Genomic DNA, 18434 nt, shown 5'->3' on the forward strand with positions numbered 1-18434 from the left:
GACTGCCAGAAATATACTTTTCCTTCTTGTCCGTAGGAATCCTATGCCCTCCTTAACAAGTATGGACTTCTGGTAGCCAAGGAAGAGATGGACAAAGTGGACACTCTGCGCTATGCTTGGGAGAAGCTGCTGGCCCGGGCTAGTGATGTTCAGAATGAGTTAGGAGCTCTGCAGCCCAATTTCCGGAAAGAGCTGATCAGCACAGTGGAGGTATTCCTCCAAGACTGCCAGCAGTTTTACCTGGACTATGATTTGGTATGGCTCTGCCTTTTACTCTGTGAGAATTTAGGAGAGAACAGTCGGGATTCACAAAATGTAACTGTTTAGAAACTGTATGTTAGATTCCATACAACATCATAGGAAGAGTAATCTTATATTTATAAGGACAAGCATATTTCTGTTTTTTAATTCCTCCCTTAAAGAGTTAATTCAGAATATCATTTTATCATGAAGTGAGGACTGAAAAGATCTCTACTTGTTCCGTTGCTTCCCGGGCTGTAGTATGACCCTGTATCAAACTAAAATAAGAGCCAGAATGGCTTCTAAGTTTGTATAGAATAATACTTTTAAAACATAAACACGATTCCCCCTTTTCCGTAGCACACATTAATTCTTCAAGCTCTCAGCCTGTGGAGGTGCTGATCTTTGTACTGCAGACGTGCATAGAGGTAGACAAGGCAAATGGAGACGTGTTCCTCTGGTCTCCATGTTTTACTCATGTATATGGGTTTTAGTGCAAGAATTGTGGTGTAAATGTGTTGTGTGTGTGTGTGTGTTGTGTGATGAGATCCATTTCTGTCAACTATAACATGCCACAGCAAGGTAGTGTGTAAGGATGGGGTCAGTTTTGAATCTATTAGGTGGTGGCATTTCAAACTACAAAGCTCATAATGGCAGGAGTCCATGCACTCAATTCATGCCCAAGACAACTTATTTGCGGTGTCAAAGTTCAGAAACTCTGAGCTGGACTGTATAGATTGTGTTTCATTTTCCATGTAGCTGTTAGAGTGGTAGAATCTGCAAACTAATTACTAATTTCTAGTTCTTCAAAACCAGAACTGTAAGCTTTCCCCAGAATAGCTACTGATTGTTCCTTGCCAGTATCATCTAGGAGGTAAACGGTAAATGGTTAAAAACTTTAAAGATTTCTTAACCTCCGGAACTGTGGTATGCCCTTAGCTTTTCAGACTAGAAACATCTTCCCAAGTGGATTACACTCAGAGTTATTTTTGGAAATAAAAAATAAACAGTAACAGACACAATGCCCTACATCTTGTATACATCATGCATGGAAACTTTGATATCCTAGTATGTTGATCTCATGAAATTTGTGTATGGATGCTTCACTTTGTTTTATGTTTTGTGTTTAATCTGCATCAGAATGGTCCAATGGCAAGTGGATTGAAGCCCCAGGAAGCTAGCGACAGGCTTATTATATTCCAGGTAAACCTTTTCATTCCTACAGACTTCCTAACCAATGACTGTCTTCCTGTGTTTGTAGTACATGAAAGAGTAAAAATTTTATTGCATGACTGAGGATATACTTAAGTGTAAAAATATAATTTAACTGTTGTTACAATTGGAAGTATTTTTAGATAAATATACTTACGATTGTACTTACATGTACCCTGGCTTGTGCATTCTTGCTTATTTGCCAACGTGTTAGCCCGTGTATAAATCATTCTGATGGAGTTCACTTACACTTTTTATCAGAATCAATTTGATAACATCTATCGCAAATATATCACCTACACCGGAGGAGAGGAACTTTTTGGTTTGCCAGTGACACAGTATCCTCAGCTTCTTGAGATAAAGAAGCAGCTAAATCTTCTACAGAAAATATATAGCCTGTACAACAGTGTCATAGAGACTGTGAACAGCTATCAAGATACCCTCTGGTCAGAAGTGAATATTGAAAAAATCAACAGTGAACTCTTAGAATTCCAAAACAGGTAAAAAATCAACTGTTTTGTATCCCCGGAGATTGTGAATTCTTGATTTAATATCCATGTGTGTGGGGGGAAGGGCTTTTTTTTCTCTGTCTGAGAGATGGGGGCCAGTGATCTATGTCAGTGTCTTCCTCTCTTATTACCCATTTGTCTGTGAGGCAGGGGTTATCACTGGTTGGCTATGACTGGCCAGTGATTCTCTGATCTTCCTGTCTCTGCCTCCCAGTTCTAGGATTACAGACATTGGCCACATTATAAGCTTTTTATGTGAGTGCTGGGGATTTGAACTCAGGAACTTATGCTTGCAAGCACTTTCCCTCCGAGCCTTCTTACCTGCCCACAGGACTTAGGTGCATGATAGACTTTCAAGTTCTCTTGTCACTGCAGGTGTTTCAGAAATGTGCCTGGCATGTCTGTCTTCTTGTGCCTTGCCTCTGACTTCTGTCATTGTTACATTCTCCTTGTAAAATACTCCTTTGTTGTTTTACCCTGTGAGTGCACTTTGAAAGAATTACCTTCTTCAAAGCTGGTCAAGTATGTTAGTGGCCTTTTCTGTAGTTGGAAGAAAGGCCAACTTGTAGTTGGATGATTCTTTTTTGTATCACACTTAGAACTATTTGAATTTTATATTATGTAGTTTCATGAAATAAAAGCATAGGTCAACATTTTTTTTTTCATAGCCTTTTTTATACAGCTGAGCCCAAGGAAAGTGGAAGGCCGTTGGTTGTGTGTGAGTCAACAGCTAGGAACTTTATGCTGTGCTGTGTTTGGAATGCTCTCAATTTCATGTTCATAAAGTTGAAATGAATTGAAAGAAGCTTATTATTCGTTAAAGATAATAGCCCTATTTAGGCAAGTGTCATCAAAGATTGAAAAAAAATTCTCTGATTTAGAGAAAGATTTTTCTACAAGATGGTTATTTTAATATATAGCTTATCTATCATGAAATTTGAAAATGAGATAGCATTTGAGGAGATAATTGTAGAAGGTAATGTCTGGGTTTTGAATAATTCAGTGGTCTTTCCCATTGGCTTCTCTCACAGATGTCGGAAGCTGCCCAGGGCCCTGAAGGATTGGCAGGCCTTTCTGGATCTGAAGAAGACCATTGATGACTTTAGCGAGTGCTGCCCACTGCTTGAGTACATGGCCAGTAATGCCATGGTGGAGAGGCACTGGCAGAGGATTACTGCTCTCACTGGGCACAATCTGGATGTGGGCAATGAAACCTTTAAGTTACGAAATATCATGGAGGTTCCTCTTCTGAAATACAAAGAGGAAATCGAGGTACAGTTGGTGGAAAGTAGAACAATACATTCCAGTCACCCAGTTACCTACTCCTCACTTACTGAATGCTACAGGCTCTATGTTGGAAATATAGAGATGTATTCTTGCTTTTTTAGATTGTATATAATAATGTAATTATTTATACAAATGAAGGGATAGCTACAAGCTGTAGCAAATTGCCCTGGAAGGAAAGTATGCTGCTTGCCCTAGAAAAGCCTGTGACAAAGGACTTGTCTTATCTTAGTTCAAGTCTATCTGGGTGTGAAAGGAATGTAGAGTTGTATTCTGGAGATGAGAGATCGTGAATGTGCAAATGAAACCATTCCAGGAAGAAAGAACATCATTTGTGAAGTATCTGAAATGTGTTTGAAGAACCAGAAGATGGCTCTATGGCCATCTAGTAAGGGCGAGGAGAAAAAGGAGCTGTTGAGGCCAGCGAAGTGGAGTGTGTGTTGAGCATGTCATTGGTTTCAGTCTCCAGAGCAATGTAGAGCTCCTGGGAGATGTGTCTTCACTGGGGAGGAGATCGCACTGCGTTTTGTAAGGATCAAACTGACAGTGGTATGCAGAAGATGAGGATAAGAAGAGAACGGTGGGAAAACCTACTTAGAGAGTGTGATAGATGAGGGATGAGGGAATGATTTGTTGACAGAAAGTAGAGGTCTTGAAGCTAAAGAGTTAAGAAAAGACCTATGAGATTTTTAGGCAGTAAAATTGGACAGAGTTTGTTGAAGAGGGGGCGTGATGGGAAAGGTGGGACGAGGTAGTAAGAGTGGGACAACAAAGAACTCTAACTTCCTTTCCGAGAGCTCTGCATGGACTACAGGGCTGCCCATGTGTCACAGAGACAGACAGTGAATGCTGTAAGCAGTCAGATTGGGTGATAGGTGCAAAGATGGAGCCTGAACTTGGGCAGGGTCATGGGTTGTGCTTGTGGTTTTGTTGAAACATCCACAAAGTTACACGAGGAGGCAAATATATGTGGTTCTGCCTGGAGATAGAAATGCTACTGAACATCTGGAGAGAGGTGAAGTCACCCAGAAAATGAACACTGTGAGAGGAAATGAGGATAAAGATGGGGTTCAGCAAGGCGTCCAGAAGCAGACGCTGGGATGGAGCCTGTGACTAGAGAGCAGGAAGGACTCAGATGACTGCTGATTCTGTCCTCTCACACTACAGCTATTGACCTGAGAGGAAAATCAGGACAGTGTGTCTTAAGCCTGTCATTATATTGTAAAATGCAAAATGATATTGAATCTTTTATTGTCACTTCTTTTTCTGACATGGATGGAAAATTTTAGAAATTAAAGTTCTATTTAGATATGCCTTTATCCTTCTCTCCCTCTGTATGTATTTATTTAGACATTCATACTATTTATACATTGCATTTGATATTTGCACACACAGAATCTTTAAATGCGTATGATATGAATAAGAGGCGCTCCTGTGGCTTTGACTACTATAAGATGTAACTTTCCCAGGATAACTGAGAGCGTACTTTGTTGATAGGACATTTGCATCAGCGCAGTGAAGGAGAGAGACATTGAGCAGAAGCTGAAGCAAGTGATCAATGAGTGGGACAACAAAACGTTAACATTCAGCACCTTTAAGACCCGTGGAGAACTCCTCCTGAGAGGAGATAGTACCTCAGAAGTCATCGCCAGCATGGAGGACAGCTTGATGCTGCTGGGCTCTCTCCTGAGCAACCGGTAGGAAAGCCCTTTCCCTAATTCTTGAGCTCTACAGTGGCGGTTGTTTTATGGCATCATTCTCAGTCTGTGGGATGTGCATGAGGCATCAGTTGGACAGAATGGTCACCTGTAGTTAGCCCCTTGGATTGCTCTTAGCATGCTCTTTGCTGCTGACACACATCCCTGCAGAGCTGACAGGGCAACGAGTTGCAGATTCTGGTTGGCGATGCTACTCTGAGTTCTAGAATCATCTGGCTTGACAAACCCTTTCTTCTCACATGATGGTGTAGAAGCCCTTAGCTGTGTACACACTTCACTGATGGTCAAGACAGAATGAACAGTGGCACAGCCAGAAACCAGTCTGATACCTCTGTTTGACCATTTGTTTGTGGCCTCAGTGCAATCCCATGTTGACACAAAAACCATAGACTCATACTTTCTAATGATCTTACTTCTCCATACTCTTCCTCAAGTAATTTATTGTATGTTAGAATCTCAAAGATATGATGATTGTGTGGCTGTCACTGAGATAAGAATGCATTGTGTCAGTCTGAGTTTTAAACTTCACCTCATGTGTATGTCTAATAATAGGTTTTTTGAGACAGGATATTGTTATGTAGTCCGGGATGGCCTTGATCTCATGATGCTCCTCCCACTGCCTTCTGAACACTGGGATTTCAGGCATTCACCATCTGTAAATCAATAATTTGAATATAGGAAATACTATGTATTTAATATTATTTAAATAAAATTCCTGTTATCTTAATTTATTTGCCATGTCTGAGTAAATGATACAGGCTACAGAATTTAGTCTTCGTACTCTTGGTAGTGTTTAGTTTGGGTTTTTCAGCACTTGATAAGTTTCTAAGAAACTTTGACACCATACACTGTAATCGGAGAGTGTGAAGGGTAGGTTATTTGATTGACAGCACACTTAGCGAGACAGGAAAGGCATACATATCAAGTACAATGATCTGTATTAAGGATGCAGGAGGGTTTTTTTCTTGTTTTTTCTTCTTTCTTTTTTTTCAAATGATTACATCTATCCTACAGAGCTGTGTAAGAAACATTTATTCAATTATATGTTTATTGACCGCTTGTTACAGGCCTTATATATGTATATTATGGATTCTGCAATAGTACAAAGTTCAACACACATGTATGCATACACAGGAATGGCTGGGCAAAATGAGGGTAGCAAGTTAGGAAGAGACATGGGTAAAGCAGGCTAAAGAGAGCCCAGATATTATGCTATTATATTGTTAGCTGAAACTCATATTGCTTATTCAGTCTCCACCGATAATCTTGAGGGTGCCACCAGTGATTGACAGTTCACACCTCCAGTGGAATAGGCACAGAAACCCAGCAGAGAGAATCTTATGATCCTGGATATCACAAACATGCTCTGGAATCTGGATCGAGTTGTCTCATACCTGATTTCTTCTTTAGGTTATCTGTCTCTTGTTTGGATCCAAGTTGTAAAAACAAAACAAAACAAAACAAAACAAAACAAAACAAACAAACGAAAAAAAGCATTCAGTAGGATCCTGTTTACTTTGCTAACATGGCAGCATTGTAAACATTAAAAAAATAAGTTAAAAACTGTCTTTTCTTTGTTTTCACGACATAATCAAAATAAGTGTTTTCTTATTTTAGGTACAACATGCCATTCAAAGCCCAGATTCAAAAATGGGTTCAATGCCTCTCCAACTCAACAGACATCATTGAGAACTGGATGACTGTTCAAAACTTGTGGATTTATCTAGAAGCTGTCTTCGTGGGAGGAGACATTGCCAAGCAGCTGCCCAAGGTTCCGAACGTTTCTTTGTGATTTGATCAGGTTATTCAATCTGAGAAACATCTAAGAACTGAGAACTCCTTAATCTTCATTGAACCTTTGATTCTAGCAACTTAGCTTTCTTTCCTGATGCTGTTATTTTTTTCAAAGGAAGTGAGGATTTATGGGAAAGACAAGGACAGTAATTACGGAGTGAAAATGCAGTGAACCTGTGATGTCTGATAGGAAACTGAGGATCAAAAAGCCCAGAACATGAATTTCTGTGTCATTGTGTGAGACTTCAGATAATTGAAGGTGGAGTTTGGAGCAGTGTAAATTTACGGAATAGTTATCTTGACAATTGTAGGATAATTTGTTCTTTTACTACTGACATTTAAAAATAATGCACACTACAGAATACATCCAATTATATCTGTGCTGTAAAATTGAGGGTAGGAAATCTGCAGGAAAAGGCTGTCTCTCTGAGATGTTGAATATATATTTCTCTCACCAAATTGTAATTACCTAACTATGCACATATTGGACAGATTTTAAGATTTTAAAAGACATTTTAAACCAAAGTTTTAAAAAAATCTTATCTAACTGCTTTGATTTGCTTGTATGGCTAGGATATTTAACCTCATATTTGAATTGCAGAAGCATGACTATGTTCACTGTTATCACAAAGGTCTTAATCTCTCTCCTTGGTTATTTCAGAGAACTGTAGTAGGCAGATCTGTTAATCATTTTTAAGGCAGAATATTTATCTTTTGGTCAAGCAGGAAATGATTTCATATGCTAAATATTTAAAATGTTCATTTATGCATTTTTAGTTTTAATTTTTTCACATGTCAGTGGAAACATTAATGTACAATATTTAAGAGTTAAAGTGACATTTCTTTCTCTCATGTTTGTGAGTCTAGGATTATTAGTGGCGTACAGGAACTGTTAAGGAAGATAAGGAAGAATAATTATTTAAACAATCCCAAAATAATGTATATGTTTTCTGTTTTCTCCTGAAAAAAGTCTTTTTTTTGGCCATATTATATTAGAAATAATTTTGTGTTGTTATTTTTAAAAATATAATATGCATATCATTGATCGTCACTCCTCCCCTAACTTCTCCCAGATCTCCTCCCCTACCCTGTGCACAATTTTTGTTCCATCTTTTTTGTCTCTTTCCAAATAACTCACTGAGTCCAACCTATGCTATCTATATACCCGTGGGTGTGAAGCCATCCAGGGTTGCATGGTGACATGTCAGAAACCACATATTTAAAGAAACTTGACTCTCCCTCCCTCAGAAGCCATCAACTTGTTCATAGCACCTTATTAGGGTGTGGGTTTCATGCCCCACCCCCCAGTGTTGACTGACTTGATTTTGTGTGGGTCTTTTGCAGGCAACAGTAGCTACTATGAGTTAGTAAATGCTCTGGTCCTGTCATGTTCAGAAGACACATTTTCATCCTAGGCTTTTAACCCCTGATTCTTTGCAGTCTTTATGAAATGCTTCCCAAGTCTAGTGGGAGGAGCTGTGACACAGATGCTCTTTCTGTGCCCGAGCTTTCCACTGACACTTAGTCTCGGTACTCTTTTGACTAATTATGAGTTTCTGCATGTGTGTTTTTGTTTTTAAATATTTGGTATTTGCTTTCTAAACATACAAGCAATCTAATCCTCTGCAGAACTCTTAAAAAAAATGATAAGTTCACTCTACTTAGAGATCACCCATGAGAACAATTGGGAGTTGTCTTTCTTCCCAAGTCGTCTTGTAAGGGCTTTTAGTTTTACATTCAGTTTCTGTTTTATTTACCAAAATGGAAATGTCAGGGTTGAGCTACAAGTTCTTATTCAAAAAGGGAGATGATGTAATGAGAAAGATACAAGGAAGCCTTAAATAGACTTGTGGACCTCAGACATATACAGCTCAGATTTTTACTCTGGTTGGAATGATAGACTCATCGGGAAAGATGTAAGATGCTTCATCATTGAGACCCTAGACTTGTCCAATGTATCCTTTCTACAGGAAGCCAAGCGCTTTTCCAATATAGATAAATCTTGGGTGAAGATCATGACACGGGCACATGAGATACCCAATGTGGTTCAGTGTTGTGTTGGAGATGAGACCATGGGACAGCTGCTGCCACACTTACTGGACCAGTTGGAAATCTGCCAGAAGTCGCTCACAGGGTGAGTTCAGTGGTTCCTTTTAAGTTCTCAGAACCATGGAGAGAAAAAAGAACCAGAAAGAGTAGGTGATAAAAGCCACATTTGTGCTTCTTGGCTAAGAGTGGCTTCACATATAAAACTTGCACAGATGAGGTTATCATTGGAGCCTCACATGTAACATGAATCCTTCTGTCGGACAAAGGACTTCAGATATTTCCTTAAGAGAGTAAGATCCTGTAAACATTCTTGTATAGTACCCATTTTGAAAACTATTGTACCTCCTTTCTGACATTTTTCTTGTTTATCTTCTTCTATATCTATAGATACAGAACTGAAACATTCCATTATATTAATATTCATGAAATAGTATATATAGATAAGCAGTCAAGATTATAGAGATACGAGTGTGTATGCAGTAGTATCTACCAGTGCAGATGTATGCATAGACACACAGGTAGACTTTGAAAATTGAAAGACTCACAACATTTTCCCTTGCTTTTCTCTTACTGGTTTTAAAATAAAATAATCTAAAGCTAGGCATGATCTCTCTCTCTCTCTCTCTCTCTCTCTCTCTCTCTCTCTCTCTCTCTCACACACACACACACACACATACACACACACACACACACAGACAAGCACATCCAACACAAACCAACAACAAACACTAAAAACAAAAACACTCTCCTATGCAAACAAACAATACTCACATATGTACAAACCAAACAAAAGCAAAACCAGACAACCAAACCAGGCCATCACCAGCCGCAGGAGCTGCCACTGCCACCACTGCCACCACTGCTGCCGCCGCCATCTCAATAACAAGGAAACAGCAAACAATGACTTTGAGAACAATCACAAACTAGAAAGATGATGAAAGTAATTTTCTAGGTGTATATCAACACTCATGTCAGACATTTATCTGTATTTAACTTGAACAATGATGTCTCCTTGGCTGACTATGGGAGACAGATGCCCTTTGCCCATGTACTCTTCTCTGTGTCCTCATGACTCATGACACTCCCAACCAGCTTGTGCTGAGCCTCCAAGGAACCATGCCAGGCTACACTCACTGTCAAAGGTGACAGTTAAGAACACTGGGCTTCAAGTGGAATTTTGAAATTATTTTAATGAGGTAAAGAAAAGATGAAGATCAAACTTGAACAAAAACTCTGACTCACTTATTTATCCTTGGTGCTTAAAACCAGCTTTGAGATTGCTGTTAAGAAATAAGCCATTAGATAGTTAAGGTCACAGAAAAAGAGAGGCTAGTACATTAGAAGGTAGTATTGGGGCACCCCTCCCACTAGTGGATCTTAGTCAAGCTAATGTGGTCCTACCTGGGAGGAATGCGAAGGACCATGCATACTAAGGTGTGGCTTTCATAGTATAAAGCACACTCATTTCCAGGAAAATATTTGTTTTTGTTTCTTTTCTGTTTGTGTCCTTGAGTGGACGCTTTGGGGAAGTTCTGTTGTGTGTCTTCTAGCCCACCATGGTCTAGTTCAAGTGTGAGCCGGTGTGTATGTGTGTGTTCATGTTTGCACACACGCTTGTGAAAGCCAGAGAACAACTTAAGCTGTTTTCCTTTGGGTGCAGTTCATCTATTTCTTGACAACGTCTCTCACTGGCCTAATACTCAGCAGACAGGATAGGCTGCCGGGCCAGTGAGTCCCAGGGATCCAGCTGTCTTCCTCTCCTTATCACTGGGATTCCAAGTGTATTCCATCATTCCTGTATTTTGTTAAAGCATGATTTCTATGCATTTAACTCAGATCATAAACAGCATACCAATGATCTGTCTCTCCTGACCCAATCATGAGCCTTTTTTAAAAAAAAAATATATATTTTATTTATTGTGATGACGATGGTGGTGATAATGGTGACAATGATGTATATCTCTGTGTTTGTGCACACAGTGGGCATATACATAGTATACTTATAGATGCTAGAGGACAACTTTTGGGCATTATTTTTCTTTTATGTGGGTCCGGGGGATTGAACTCGGGCCATTTGGCTTTCATGAAGAGCTTGTGAGAAGTTTAAATCTTGGTATAAGCTCAGAGGAGAAGCTGTCCGAGCATCTTCCAAATGATGGGATGGGGATATTCAAGGGATTTTGGTATCTCTGGGAGGCAGGAGCCCTGTCATGGAGCTTCACGATCCTTGGAGTTTGCTTCTGTCCCAGGGAAAGGATGTATTCACTTCTCTCATAAGATGATGTGGAACTTTTTTTGCAGCACTGAGAAGCAAAGCAAAATCCCAAAAGGAACCCCTAAACTGCATTTTTATCTTGCTCTCTATAAAGAAAATACACGTTAGCCTAAGTTGTGTATGAAGTTAGCATTTATGAAAGAATAAAGAAATTCTACTACTTACCCTGAAAACACCCACCCTTTCTCTGTTACAATATGACATGCTATTTGATAAAACGTACCACAAATCAACACTGAAGCATTAGCGTGGGAAAAGCAGATGGCCATATGGAGTTGGTGAGGTCAGTACCTATACTGACAGAGCATTGTCTTTCCCCCCTCCAGATACTTGGAGAAGAAAAGGCTGTGCTTCCCTCGCTTCTTCTTTGTCTCCGATCCTGCTCTGCTGGAGATTCTGGGCCAATCTTCGGACTCTCACACCATCCAGGCCCATTTGCTGAACGTGTTTGACAACATTAAAACTGTCAAGTTCCATGACAAGGTCGGCCCAGATTTAATCACTACCAGTAATCTCTGTGTGTCAGAGTGTTAACCATTGCTATCAAGTACTTCTGTAATACTGTGTTTACAAAAGATTTACTTCTTTGCTGTTAACTCTTGGCCAATAATTAAAAGCAAACTCCAGGGCCCAGATTTACATTTGGACTTCTATGGTTTATTAGTATCCAAAATGTAGATTAAATATGATCAAGAATGTATTGTACAGCACTAAGAAGTTGAGGCAGGAGGACTGCAAATTTGAGGCCCGAATAGATTATACCATAAATTCAAAGCTAACCTGGACTATACTAAAAGCCCTCATCTCAAAACACATAAGCAAGAAAAAAATAAAGGAAAATAAAACAGCGACTTAGAAAAATATTTTATAGTATTTATGGTTTCACATATTAAACATTCAGAAATTCAACAAATTAAAGAAATCAATTGCTTATATGTACTGTTGTGATTAAACAGAATTGCTTCATGGATTTGATTATTTTTGTCACGCTTCAGAAGTTTTTGTTGTCCCTTAAATTATTTTTCTTTTCTTTTATACTCCTACTTTGTTTATGGTATCAAGGAATTGTATATGCTATCCAACTTGATGGAAAATACGTTTGCATAGCTTCCAGAAGACACTGTTCAGTCCATCCTTGTATCCAAAATTCCTAGAAAAATGACCTCTCCTTTTTGTTGTTGTGTTTGGGCATCCTCTGGTACCTCTTAACAATCTGTGATGTGTATTTATTCACCCTGTCAGCCAGATTCATTTATTGAGTAGCTATCATGTGCCAGATATCTCAAGATGGGAATATCCCAACAAGCCGCAGAGAACTCAGGTTCTGACGGAAAAGACAGAGAAATAGTCAGATGAAGTTGACAGAGTGCACTTAATGCAGTGCTAGACCTATTCCATGGTAAACATTGAAAAGCCAGCTATGGTGGTCAAGCACCTTGCTATGTGCCACAGTGAGGCTGGTTGTCTTGTTGCCAGGGATAGTGGACCATCTTTTTTATACAGAGATTCCACTATTAAGTTGTTGATACACTTGGACCAAATTATTATTGAGTTATGTGTTGAGCACATGTTGTATAAGAAAACTTCCCAAGGAGACCAAATGTGGGTACATGTTTAGCATGAGTAAACTCATCTTGATTGATGACTTGAGGACGAGTGGACCATCAAGTTAACCAGGTAGGTGAAGAAGGGGAGTGTGGTTTGGTCAGAAAGACATATGTGTGAGAGCTCAGAGGTGTGTGCAACCCAGATCAGAACTAGGTATGTGGACTAGCACCAAGGTTCCACTGCTTAGAGCAGAAACCGTGTGCTCTTTCTGCATTCTGGAGGCTGACAGTCAGACACTGGATGATAGCAGACTTGGTGGCCATCAGGAGACGCTGAGAGAAAACTGTATGATGCTTCTGCCATAGTTTTTCACAGCCTTTAACAGACCTTGGTGCTTTGGCCAAAACACATCATTTTAACATCTGCCTTTTGTGTCTCAAATCTGCTCTTCTTGTAAGGTCAAAAGGCCAACTATTCTTATCAGGAAGCCTAATCCATCCTAACCTCGCTGTAACCTGGTGAGGCAGGCAAAGATTCTGGTTTCCTGTAGTTTCAGGTCCATAGGCACTGATGTTTGCAATTTTATTTTATTTTATTTTTTAATGTAATTCAAATCTCAAGAGGAAGTGGTGAGCAAAAGAACAAAGCATCATGGGTAGATTCCAAAGGCCATGTGAGTCATGCATTCCTTCAAGTTGGACACTCAGCTTGTGCTTTAGTTTAGTTTAGTTCTATAGTTTTGTGCAGTTGTAGGGTGGACTGGAAGGAGGCACAGGAGAGGAAGGGCGACCTGCTGCAGTGGGCTTGACACGAGGGTCATAGAATCAAAGACAGGGTGGGTTCTAATGCTCAGGAACAGTGTTCTTGTTAACCTATGGAATATGTAGGTTAATGTTCTGTCTCCTAGTAGAGTTGGCACTATGTTTCATTGTATGCATTTTTCTTTCTTTTTTATACATTCTACTTTTGCCTCTATTCTGGTCTTCCTTCCTTTCCTTCCTTTCCTTCCTTCCCTTCCTTCCCTTCCTTCCTTTTCCTTCCCCTCCCCTTCCCTCCCCTCCCCTCCCCTCTCTTCCCCTTCTCTCCCTCTCTCCCTTTCTTCTTCCTTCCTTCCTTCCTTCCTTCCTTCCTTCCTTCCTTCCTTCCTTCCTTCCTTCCATTCTTTCTCTCTTTCTTTCTTGTTAATTATTTCAGATATGGACTTGCTGTGTAACAAAGGCTAGTCCAGAACTTGTTCTGCATCACAGGCTGGTTTCACGATTATAATTCTCCTATCCTATCCCTCCAAGTCCTGGGATTACAGACATTTGCAATTATAGCAGGCATGTCTAAGAATTTTTACTAAGACCAACACTAAAAGCGGTCTAAACCAGTGTTTCTTCTCTGGCAGTAGTTCGTCTTTGTGTTTATATTTACCGACAACTCAATTCTTAAATTTAAATAAACTATATATCAAGAAAGAGGTCCTTCATGACATTTGGGGCAATCTTTCTGCTGTAGTACTGGGATTTTGCCTTCAACAGAAAAGCTTGTCACAGTCTCAGGTCAAGAAGCAAAGTTTGTTTGTCTCCTAGCTTGTAGGTTAAGTATCTACTTATCTGTAGCCCCTGTGTAACAGTCACTTCTGCAGATAACGTTGCCTTGGCTTTCTTGTTTTTTTGTTTCCATTATAAAGTTGGTAAGGTCATCCAGAAAAATGTACAAAATCAGGTTCTGATTTTGTGGTTTCTAAATTTTATAAAATTATAAGTACCAAATGCAAGCAAGGAGACTGAAGCTTATGAGGCACTGGCCTCTTGGTAGATTTCGTCAATATACAACGGAAGAGGACTTAATACTTAGTACTATGTTTCAGGCCCAAAGAGTGATGTGTTGCTGTCTTACTTTTTTAAACCAAAGAGCAGAAATAGGAGCAAGCGTTTGCATTGCCTTGATGCCATTTTGCTTGTCATGAGTGTGAGTAGAGGTGCAGAGTAGGTGCCTTCTTTCAATGACTAATCCATACGAGGAGTTTGGTCTTAGTTCTGTCTTCCATAAAGAGTTCCATCAGGATCTAGGTCCTGAACTCTAGACAGCACACTCTTCTCATGATGCTGCACTGCCCTGAGACTGAAGAGAAATGAGCAGGATAGGGAGTGGCTTTGATCAGAAGACACATGAGACTCCTCTCCTGGAGAGAGCAGTGGGCTTGGCACAGAGTCTGAATTACTTTGTCATGGCCCATTCTTGTCATCATATTGATCAGGCCGTTCCTAATGCCAACACAAGAACCATGTGGTGTGGGTTCACAGCCTCTTTTCGAGCTCCATGGTGCTTGGAGGATTTTAGAATTTTTTTCTCTTCCACTGGCATATTTGTATTAAGTATTCCTTTTAGAAATAAGTTCAGCCCTTTAGAGTTCGGATGAGTTGGAAATGATTTAGGTTTCTCCTATAAATTTTAAAGCTAGCTTTTGATTGCTGCTTTGAAATGACTTTATGTCTTGTTTTGCCCTTCGTTTTATGATTTGCGCCTTAACTTGTAATGGGAAGGGTAACGTTGACAAAGGGCACAGAGGAAAGGTATTTCTTATTTTATATGAACATAGCTATCTTTTTCATCTTCTAACATAGATCTATGACCGGATTCTGTCAATTTCCTCTCGGGAGGGCGAGACAATTGAATTGGACAAGCCTGTGGTGGCAGAGGGCAATGTGGAAGTCTGGCTTAATTCTTTGCTGGAGGAATCTCAGTCCTCATTACATCTCGTGATTCGCCAGGCAGCTGCAAATATTCAAGAATCCGGTTTCCAATTGATTGAATTTCTTTCTTCCTTCCCTGCTCAGGTCAGTGGATTCAAACTGGAAAGTATTTTTTTTTTGATAAAACAGTCATTTTAAATCTTAGATATTGTCTATAAATGCCTCATAAGTGGTGCATTTTTATTCTTACCAAATATTAAGATTTTTCATAAGAACTTACCAAATATAGATAAGCTTAAAAATTTCAACTATTGGCTATTTGGTCATATATAATTGTATACTTAAATATGACTTAGGGTGACAAATACTTAACATATTTTCTTGAACTTAAAACAGTTTTTCTCTTATGAAATTTCCTTATGTACCAATATACATAGATCATAAACATGTATGCAGAGAACACTTGACTAGAAAAATATTCTTTAGTATTAAAATGCAGGAAACAAGTTCCTTTAGTCCTTGTGATCAATAAAGATTTTTATGAGTGTCTACTATATACAAACACTGTGCCCATGTGAGTAAAGTCACCTTAATTTATTTCCTTATCTGCAAATGACTTTAAAATCTATTTGGATTGAATCGTGAACTCAACACGTGTGACCTAAGATCCCAGGAGAGGGACAGACCCCTCAGAGACCTTCCCGTACTAACCCACTAGATAAACAACATGAATTGAGTCCATGGACTTCGAAAAAAATCAAAGAAGTTGATATAATCAAGGCCACCCATTTGTGTATTAACTATGGTGATCGATTATGCCATGATTTCTCTATAAATTTTGAATTCTGTGCAAGTTGTAACTATACTGCATACACTCTGATAAAGCCTATGCTTTCTTGTTTCAAACCTCTATAAGGTTGGATTATTAGGAATTCAAATGCTATGGACCCGGGACTCAGAAGAAGCCCTTCGAAATGCCAAGTTTGATAAGAAAATCATGCAAAAGACCAACCAGTCCTTCCTAGAGCTACTGAACATGCTGATTGAGATTACCACAAAGGACCTGAGTTCTGTGGAACGGGTTAAATATGAGACTCTGATTACCATTCATGTGCACCAAAGGGACATCTTTGACGACCTGGTAAATGCTTTATAAATGTTGTGTCATATACAGAAAAGCAAACTCTATACGCCATCTGTGTTCACCCGTCGGATTGATTAGATTGAATTCGTGAAAAGGTCAGATTCAGGCAGAGGCTTACTGATATCAGAGCGCACATGTCAAACTGTCTTTTTGGCCTTAAGCTGGAATTTCAGTTCTATTCTAGTGATCTATACCATGCCACTGGGGTAATGAGAGATTACTTTAAAATTCTTGGTGGTTATTTTAGATGCTAAAATGTCATGCAGCATCACCAAAAAGCTTTTCTCTGTCTAGTTTCCCTTGTAGTTTTTGGTCAAACATCACTACTCTCTTGGGGACAGACAGAAGCACGTTGGTAGTAGAGTTATTTAACATTTCTTTGGGGGGGGGAACTTGACAAATCCCATCCCTCACAAGTTGTTTGCAAATGCAAGTTGTTTATATCCTTGATTGCAAAGCGGTCCTTCATACTACTGCACACATCATGTGGAGTGGTATGGAAGGGGAGAGGCATAGTTTCAGTAAAGAACGTAGGACTGTCCTCTTCTATAGAATGTAATATTAGGTGAGAGGCAAGAAGTGCTTATGTGCATAGTTTTCTGGATTGTGTCTCAGCCCCAGTCATGTAAGAAAAGGTTATGAAAGATGGGTCCCAATGTGGTAGAATCGAAAGACTGCATTTTCAGACTGCTTTGTGCTAATCTTCTCGCCTAATAGCTAAGCACACGGTTAGGCTCTTAGAGAAATAAAGGGCACAGGGTAATTTTAGACTTCTTATTTGTCCGAAAGAAATAATTAAAGTGTCTTAAAGTTTTAGTAAAAATTTTAGACAAAATCATCGCCAGGTATTAGCCTGCCATTGAAGTGTTAGGATTTTTGGTCTGTTGAAGATTCATAGGAAAAAAAATGGCATAAAAGAAAAAAAAACACATCCAAAAGATTTGATCTTATTAATGTTACTTTTTTTTTGGTAATGAGATTATTGTAGCTCTGTCTTTGTATTCTCATAGACTGAATCTCACATTTCAGTTAATTTGGAACGATGCACAAAGGGCTACAGTTATAGTGATGACTCTTATTATTGAACTGTAACTCCCTTTCCTGTTGACGGGCGGAGCTGGAGCGGCCTTGACTCCTCCCACTCTCCTGGCGCCTCAAGTTTCTTTTTGGCTAATCAGTAACTGATTGGGTCACGTGACGAGAGGCTTATGGTCTCTCATCCACTTGCCCCCCCCCACACACACACTTTGTGAACTGTGCAAGTGCTAGTGTGTCTACTTAGCAAGAGACTCGTCTCAGCTCTAACGCAGCATACCCTTTGAATTTCAGTGTCTCATGCACGTCAAGAGCCCCACGGACTTTGAGTGGCTGAAGCAATGCAGGTTTTATTTTAAGGAGGATTCTGACAAGACGGTGATCCACATCACAGACGTGGCTTTCATATACCAGAATGAGTTTTTAGGCTGCACTGACAGGCTTGTCATAACTCCACTCACGGACAGGTGATGGGGGCATTCTGTGGTTCCACGGCCATTTTCTCCTCTGCCCATCGTTCAGTCTCTTGGGTGGCTCGGGGGATTTTTTTTTTTTTTGCCAACAGCTCTTTTATAGCAAGGCCTTTGAAAGTTAGTATTTCTGAGTTTGCACCTGTGTCCGGTTCCTTTGGCCTTCAGTCCCACAAAGGCAAAGTGGAAATGTCTCTGTGAACATCAAGTGGACAAGGAAGGAACTAATTACTGTGTGTCGCTAGGTATCAATCACAGTGGGGGTCAAAGGTTACTTTATTAACTTCCAGCACCTGTTGTTCTTCAGAGAAACAATTAAGGTGCTTTTATTTGATTTTTATTGGTTATTTTATTTATTTACATTTCAAATGTTATCCTCTTCCAGGTTTCCCCTCCTCAACCCTTCTATTCTGCCACCCTCCCCCTACTTCTATGAGGGTGCTCCCTTTCCCACCAACTCCTCCTCTCCCTCCCT

The 18434-nt window shown here is 39.7% G+C and overlaps 1 protein-coding gene across 1 annotated transcript in view; it reads left to right on the forward strand.

Moving 5' to 3' along the window:
* Dnah5 (dynein axonemal heavy chain 5) overlaps window positions 1-18434 on the forward strand; it is a 237302-nt gene that overhangs the window by 74802 nt on the left and 144066 nt on the right. The window contains exons 25-35 of the mRNA XM_028767581.1: window positions 37-255; window positions 1381-1443; window positions 1714-1952; window positions 2993-3233; window positions 4743-4942; window positions 6581-6734; window positions 8728-8891; window positions 11408-11564; window positions 15242-15454; window positions 16227-16451; window positions 17784-17956. Coding sequence (XP_028623414.1) covers window positions 37-255; window positions 1381-1443; window positions 1714-1952; window positions 2993-3233; window positions 4743-4942; window positions 6581-6734; window positions 8728-8891; window positions 11408-11564; window positions 15242-15454; window positions 16227-16451; window positions 17784-17956 — 2048 coding nt within the window. The remainder of the gene's footprint in view (window positions 1-36; window positions 256-1380; window positions 1444-1713; window positions 1953-2992; window positions 3234-4742; window positions 4943-6580; window positions 6735-8727; window positions 8892-11407; window positions 11565-15241; window positions 15455-16226; window positions 16452-17783; window positions 17957-18434) is intronic.

Source organism: Grammomys surdaster, unplaced genomic scaffold (genome assembly GCF_004785775.1).
Source record: "Grammomys surdaster isolate TR1022 unplaced genomic scaffold, NIH_TR_1.0 174, whole genome shotgun sequence".
Lineage (NCBI taxonomy): Eukaryota > Metazoa > Chordata > Mammalia > Rodentia > Muridae > Grammomys > Grammomys surdaster.